Below are 7,537 nucleotides of genomic sequence, written 5' to 3'. Positions count from 1 at the left end.
TATTGTTGTATTTTTAAATTCTGAAATACTTTTATGTCAATTCTCATGGCTTCTTGAACAATCATAGTTGGTCTTGAATGCTAACATTATGAACAAAATGACAATTGGAGAAAAATATAATTATTGTTTGTTAAATATTTTATTTATAAAAGGCCAATTTAATAAATGTTTTCAACTTAATCATTTATTAGGTTATCCATTTTAGGAAAAGTAGTTAAATCAATATTTAGCCCTAACAAAAAAAAATTATAATTCAAGGGACGGTTTGACAGGAGAAAAAATCAATTGGCAGTTCGACCAGCCGCAGCAGCTAAGATTGTCAAAAAACCTCTTGAATCAGTCGACGAACGCTTCAATTTTTGAGTACTTGAACGCTAAAGCTTACTCAGCAGTCGAAGGACCGAAGATTCCCAAAATCCCCACAAAATTTTGAGTAAAAAAGGTCATCGCCCACTCCAAATTACTCCAAATCTCCTCTGTTCGGTTCATCGAATTTCACCAATTTGGAGAAACCCAGATGGATTTATAGGAAATTTCTCAAACAAAATCTGGGTTTTGTATATTTTTTTTGTTCTAGTTTATCAATGGGAGTCCAACAAGACCTGGTGGTTCCTTCGGGTTTGATCGCCGAGGAGCCATGGGAACCAGCGCCTCAATCAAACCCTTGGTTCATCGGGATTCATCGGTGGAACCAAGCTGAGAAAGCTGCGGAGGGGATAATTTCGAAGTTTCAGCCAACTATTGTTGCTGAAGGGAAAAGAGATGCAGTAATCAATTATTTGCAGCGATTGCTCAAGGAGAATCTTGATTGTGAGGTGATTTTGACACCATCCATGTCTTCAATCTGTTGCTTTTCAAGTTTTTATTTTTTATAAATACCATTACAATCAATCATCATTATCATTTTCGTAAGCTTGTTAGCATATGCTCTGATAAAAATTGTTATTACCATAGCCACTATATGGGAAAAGTCATTGGAAATCTGTTTCATTTGTTACTCTTATGATAATTTAGAGGGATGGAAGGGGTTGAAGCTTATAAAGTTGTAGCTTTCTACATTGATTTAGGTCTAGAATCATGAATTCAAGGTTGCCAATAATGAATTATCCTTTCTGAAAGGCATGTAAAAGTGTCTCTCATTGTGGCCAATAATGAAATATAGTATTATACTTTTAACATTTGCAGTTAAATCACTTAAAAAGTAAAGGATGAACAAAAAATTATGGTTAATAATCAAGCTTTTGCAAGAAGCCTAGGATTTCATACTTCATATTAAGTATATGATGAAGTTTCCATAAGTATATGATTAGTATTCGTTATCGATCCATGTTATTCTATCATATCGCGTTTCGATACACTAAAAAAATGGTTGCTTTTTTGTAAAATTGAGAGTTTAATAAGTTAGTTTCTATATGAGCTTTTGTATGTCTGTTTTTCGTAGTAATTTGACTAATTTGTATCTTGATTTGGATATTATAAAACTAACAAAATCGTCACCCAACCAAACACGTAAACCATTTTCAACAATTTGCTAAAGGTTACACCTTTTTAAGCAACATTTTAATCCAAACATAATTGTTCTCCTATTTTTGTTGGTATTTTTTGAAAATGAATATGGTTAAAGCATAATTTCACCAACATTTCGGTAACCCTAGTAACTTTCCAATCATGTAGCATAGCAAGATCCATGATTTGTTTCTATCGATTTCTATCAATCTATGATCTTTATTCATTCAAGTGTTTTTCATAAACTTTTTTCAGGTGTTTGCTTATGGATCAGTTCCTTTGAAAACCTATCTTCCAGATGGAGATATTGATCTAAGTGCAGTTGGTGTAAACACACATGATCTCATAAATGAAATTGCATCATTACTCGATAGAGAAGGGAAAAACAATTCAGCAGAATTTGTTGTTAAAGATGTTCAAGTTATTGGGGCTGAGGTATTTTTTTTTAAATATTTTTTAATGCCACCATTTCTGATGTCAATGGGACAAAAATTACAGTTCAAGTCTAATGCATGTCAAATACAGTACAACTATGATGTCTGTTAAATTTGTGATGAGACCTTGTAAAAGTTTGAATTTTGAAATAAAAGATTCAATTTTTTTTTTTAAAGTTGCTATTGATTGATTTGTGCTTTTGGAAAAAATGAATTTTTTTTATTGTAGGTTAAGTTGGTGAAATGCATGGTGCAAAATCTTGTGGTTGACATTTCAGTCAACCAAATCGGTGGACTTTGCACTTTATGTTTTCTTGAACAGGTATGTGAGACTTTTATGAACTCTACATTATGCCATTTACTTTATTTTTTATTTTTATCTTCTGTATTTTCTTACAGAAATGATAAAATAATGTTAAGAAGTTCCCTTAGGATATGTTTCTTACAACAGACAAAATTAGACTCTGACAAGCTTTCTAATGCTATTTTGGTTGATGAGGATGTAAAGGGTATTTTCGTCTTTTGCACAGACAAGAGAGAGAATCTCTGTCCCACTTTTTTGGGTGGGAAAAAATTTCAATTTTTCTTGATCTACAAAAAATCAAAATCAAACTGGAAAAACGGACAGTTTGGGTTTTTGTTTAAAAAAACTGAAATTTGTGGTTTGATTTTCTGTTATAAAATCAAACCCAACTGTATATATATTAATACAGTGCTACTTTATAACCTATATAAGTTTCTTACTTGATTACTTATTTAAGCTATTTCTTGTTTCCATTGAACTCGAATTAGTTGCGTTGTTAAATATAATTTTTTGGGTTAATTACATAAAACACCCTGTATATTCATTTTTTTCCGGATTAAACCTCAACTTTATTTTATTTTTCGTAAAAAAAGTCCTTACATTTTCCATTTTTCTATTTGTCCCTTTTAGCAGTTTTACCTGTAATCTTCCTGTTTTACAAAAAGATGTAAGGGATATTTTAGAAAAAAAAAAAGGAAATTGTCAGAAAAGTCCCCATATTTTCGGAAAAGTTTCACTTTAGTCCCAAAATTTCTTTTTTGAACATAAAAGTCCCGATTATTTCATTTTGCCTCAAATTAACAAAAAAGTCCTTTTTCTTCTTTTAATAGGAAATTGCATATTATCGTGTAAAATCAAATAATCGGGACTTTTCTGTTCAAATTTTTTTTTGGGACTAAAGTGAAACTTTTCCGAAAATATTGGGACTTTTCTGACAAAAAAAAGTTAATGTTTAATCCGAAAAAATGGAAAAATGTAAGGGCCAAATCGAAAAAATGGAAAACTGTAAGCCCTTTTTTAGAAAATAAATTAAAATTGATGTTAAATGACTAAATCCGATAAAACCCAATATATAGTGTCTTTTATGTAACTAACCTTAATTTTTCATAATGTTTTGTCCTATCATATATTATAAAATTCAACAACTATGTTCTTTTGTCACTTTTTATTGTTTTATACAACTAAAAACCAATTTCGTTGAATCAAAAAACAAAAAAAAAAAAAAAAAAAAAAAAAAAACCCTGCAAAACCATGTTTTTTCGGACGATGGAAACCTAATTATTTTTATTTCTTTTCGGTTTTAGATAAAAAAACAATCGTCACCATCACTGTCAAGTGTCACTGTCACTGTCACTGTCACTGTCTGTTAAGCATTATTTCGATCGTGCAGGTGGACCGCGTAATCAAGAAAGACCATCTTTTCAAAAGAAGCATAATTTTAATAAAAGCATGGTGCTATTTCGAGAGTCGAACACTTGGTGCACATGTTGGTTTAATATCAACATACGGATTAGAGACTTTAGTTCTTTATATCTTTCATGTCTTTCATACATCATTAGACGGGCCCCTCTCCGTAAGTTTTCAAATAAAATTCCCTTTCAAAATACCAAAATCGCCCTTGAAATTGAATTATCATGTTGCTTAAATATGACAGGTTTTATATAAATTCTTGGAGTATTTCAGTACGTTCGATTGGGATAAATATGGTATCAGTTTAATGGGCCCCATTAGATTATCAGAGTTGCCAAGAATAGTAGGTGAGTTTCAATACACCATTGTCATTGTTTGCTTTTTGTGTTAATTTGCAAGAAATAGCAACATACTTCCATTTATGTGTGTTTTATAGTATCTTACTTTCACCCTTTTTTATTAAGGTGACAATTCTACCCAATTATAGCATTGTAGTTTCAAATCAAATTTTTTTTCTTTTTATTTGGATGACATTGCTATAATTCGGTGGAATTTACAATAAACAAATTAGGGTTAATCTCATAAAATACCTTATATTTTGTGTTTTTTCCGGATTAAACCTCAACTTTATTTTTTTCCTGAAAAAGACCTTGTATTTTTTTTCCAAAAAAAATCAGGGCTTTTTCAAGAAAAACTAAAAAAGTTGAGGGTTTATTTGGAAGCATTTAGAAGGTTGAGGGTTTTATTCGGAAAAAAAAATGCAAAGTTGAGGGCTTTTTCGGAAAAAATGAAAAACTACAAGGTCTTTTTCAGGCAAAAAATAAATTTGAGGTTTCATTTGTAAAAAAACACAAAATATAAGGTCTTTTATGGATTAACCCAACAAATAGTGAGATTATGTGGTTATTTCTTGCATGTTATTCTTTTTAACTTTGTGTTTGTTAATTTTATTATTATTATTATTATTTTTTAAAATTTTTGAATTTGCAGTTGAGAGACCACCAAATAGCAATGATCTATTGCTTGAAGTTGGTTTTCTTAGGCATTGTTCTGAGAAGTTTTCAGTTCCCATGAGACCTGGTGATTTATTTTACAAAAAGCATCTTAATATTGTTGACCCGTTAAATGACCATAATAACCTCGGGCGTAGTGTTAGCCAAGGTATGCTTATTTTTTTGATGATGAGGCTCTCAAGGGCATTTACGTCTTTTAAAACAAATTACATTTTTCTATATCTTTGAAAAATCAACTATTTATTTTTTCAGGAAATTTTTTTCGTATCCGAAGTGCATTTAGTTATGGTGCAAGAAAACTCGAACAAATCCTCATGGCTCCTGAAGATAAACTCTCCAATGAGCTTCTTTCTTTCTTCTCAAATACATTAAACATGCATGGAAGTGGTCAAAGACCCGATCTTCCCGATCATATTCCAAGGGCAGAAAAGTCATTTCCCACATCTCAAACAACAAGAACCTCTAACGATGAAAACGGGTCTCCAGGGAACCCGAAATCCAACGAGGAAAAAGACGTTTCTGCCCTTGTGAATGAAGGAGAAGTTGCTATACCGTTTTATGCCCCACATCTTTTATTTAATTACTCAAAGTTGGTTAATAAGACAGAAAAAGACGAAATTGTTGATGAAAATGAATCAAAGGAGATTGAAGAAGGTGTAAATTTGGGTCAATCTGAACCGTTGGATCTCACCGGAGATTTGATGTCTCATTTGGTGTGTTTAGATCATGTCCGGTGGTGGAATACTTATGTTTTGGGTCCACTGCCGCCCATGATGGGGCCACCACCGCCACCGCCGCCTATTTTATTGAGTATGATTGCATCGGAACATGGCGGCATGAATGGTGTTGTCCGCCATCCACGGTTCCACCACCACCCACCACCACCACCACCGCCGCCTTTTGTTCCAAATGACCGAAGAGGGGCGATTTCGTACTTTCCCGATACGGTAATTTCTTAATTTTATTTATTTTATAAATTGGTAAAAAAGTGTAACTTCGTTGCATAAATAAGTCACACTTTTGTTACATGGGACAAGACAAACTTTCTAGGGCTATTTAGGATAAGGAGGGTTGAGGGCATTTATGTCTTTTTGCACATAGAAGAGAATCAAAGATCAATTACAAATAGGACAAAGTAAAAGTAGGATGCTATAACAATAATAAACAAATCAATAAAACTACATTAGTAGATTGCTATTTCTTGCATTTAACCTTTATCTCAAGCGAAATCTCAGATAAAGTCCCAATATTTTGGGTCAGTTTACACTAGTTTAATCCTAATCCTGACATTTATTTTTTGAACAGGAAAGTTCCGTTTATCTAATTTTATATGATAATCTGTCATTTTATGTTGAATTAAAAAAAATGACTGTTTCGTTAATTTGGGAAAAGTATAAAATAATCGGGACTTTTTTGTTAAAAAATAAAAAATAAAAGTCGGGATTAAACCATAAACTGACCCAAAATATCGAGACTTTATCTGAGATTTCCCTTATTTTAAACTATATTTAAACCTTTCAGAATAATCGATCTCGACATGGTTACCACACTTCAACATCAAATGCAACAAACACAAAAACGGGGCCCACCGATTTCACCACCCCAACCGAATCGGTTACCCGCCCTATGCAACAACCAAGAGAGCCTTTGTCACACAGAAGGCGACACCAAAACCCGAACCCGAACCGAAACGGATCCCCGAGGCCCAGACCCGTTTCTGGTATGGATAGGTATATAGGAAATGTATCATCATTTCTTAAACAAAAACAAAAAAACATTACATAAAAACATTTCATTTCATTTAAATCTAAATCTTTCACGCATTTTTATATTTTTATTTGAAATCATTTTAGGTTTAATGTACAATCCTCGTATCATCTAAAAGACGAAGAAGATTTCCCACCTCTTTCCTAACCGAAATATAACCGGAAGATGTTTCGGTTTTTGACAGCTGGATTTTTGTTTTTTTTTGGGGGGGTTGGTTGTTGTGCATGTAATATATATATGCATAGAATGTTATAATTTTTCTTTTTTTTTTTGGTGAACACCTCAAATTTTTGTAGGTAACATAAAATGTGTTGTGTAAGTGTCCCCATATGTTAAAAGGAAGTGAGAATCTATAAGTGAAGTCTTAGGTTAAAGGCTAGGTGTGACTTCACAGTTCTTGCTTTTGCTTTTGGGGACTTTGTGATTTATTTTTAAATTTAAATGTTGGTTGTGGGGGATGTTTAGGGGTAGTGTTTACCCTTTTTAGTTGAATGTGACATTGTATTGTGTTGCCAATAGTGATCTTACAAGAATTTTGGTGTATTTGGGAAGATGATTGTTTTTTTTTTTTTTTTTGGAATTCACTTGTAAATTATAAATTATTTTTAGTTGGATATTTTTTTACAATGCTGTTGTAGGGATGTGATGATTGATAATTTTTTTTTGTTTGTTTGAGATGTTACGATTTTTTTGTCCCATGTTGATGGTTTAAATGTTTAATACCGTTGGTCAGACTTTACGTTTGTGACTTCATATAGCTTAATAAAAATACATGTTTGGTTTAAAATTTTAAAAAATAAGTCATTTTCTCCATTTTTTATAGTAGTCATCAAAATTTTTTCATATATTAAAGTTCTCAAATAGTATTTTGTGTTACACCATTTATCATTGGTCGTTAGTGATGTTGATGCTTATATGGCGTTCTAAAATGATTGTTAAACTTCATTTTTACACCTACGTTCTAGATCAATTTTTTGTTTCTTTATATGCAACTATTGTTATTTTTCATAATTGTAAAATGAACAAAATAAATATTGTTTTTTGTGTTTTTTATACCCATATCGTGCTTTAAAACAAAATCAATATTAAACTATTGATCAATA

At 31.7% G+C, this 7,537-nt stretch overlaps 1 protein-coding gene across 3 annotated transcripts; it reads left to right on the top strand.

Moving 5' to 3' along the window:
- The first annotated feature begins 232 nt into the window (after positions 1-232).
- On the top strand, positions 233-6,987 carry LOC111893647 (uncharacterized). Of its 3 annotated transcripts, XM_023889704.3 has the most exons (10): positions 233-442; positions 578-815; positions 1,762-1,941; positions 2,170-2,262; positions 3,635-3,817; positions 3,899-4,001; positions 4,645-4,815; positions 4,920-5,614; positions 6,189-6,397; positions 6,521-6,987. In XM_023889704.3, exons 2-10 carry the CDS (start codon positions 585-587, stop codon positions 6,579-6,581), a joined length of 1,926 nt encoding a protein of 641 aa, XP_023745472.1. In that variant the 5' UTR covers positions 233-442; positions 578-584; the 3' UTR covers positions 6,582-6,987. The 3 variants fall into 3 exon arrangements, with proteins under 3 accessions (XP_023745472.1, XP_023745473.1, XP_023745471.1); XM_023889705.3 differs by having other exon boundaries at positions 233-815; positions 6,189-6,387; XM_023889703.3 differs by having other exon boundaries at positions 233-815.
- Positions 6,988-7,537: the final 550 nt, after the last annotated feature.

The sequence above is a fragment of the Lactuca sativa genome, chromosome 8 (genome assembly GCF_002870075.4).
Source record: "Lactuca sativa cultivar Salinas chromosome 8, Lsat_Salinas_v11, whole genome shotgun sequence".
NCBI classification, from domain to species: Eukaryota; Viridiplantae; Streptophyta; class Magnoliopsida; order Asterales; family Asteraceae; genus Lactuca; species Lactuca sativa.
This window is presented reverse-complemented; position numbering and strand designations above follow the sequence as displayed.

Bases quoted from the DNA above. Each gene is read 5' to 3' on its own strand.
- LOC111893647 (XM_023889704.3), top strand. From the start codon at position 585: ATGGGAGTCCAACAAGACCTGGTGGTTCCTTCGGGTTTGATCGCCGAG. The intron at 3,818-3,898 runs GTAAGTTTTCAA...TAAATATGACAG, and splicing joins CATTAGACGGGCCCCTCTCC to GTTTTATATAAATTCTTGGA. The intron at 4,002-4,644 runs GTGAGTTTCAAT...TTGAATTTGCAG, and splicing joins AGAGTTGCCAAGAATAGTAG to TTGAGAGACCACCAAATAGC.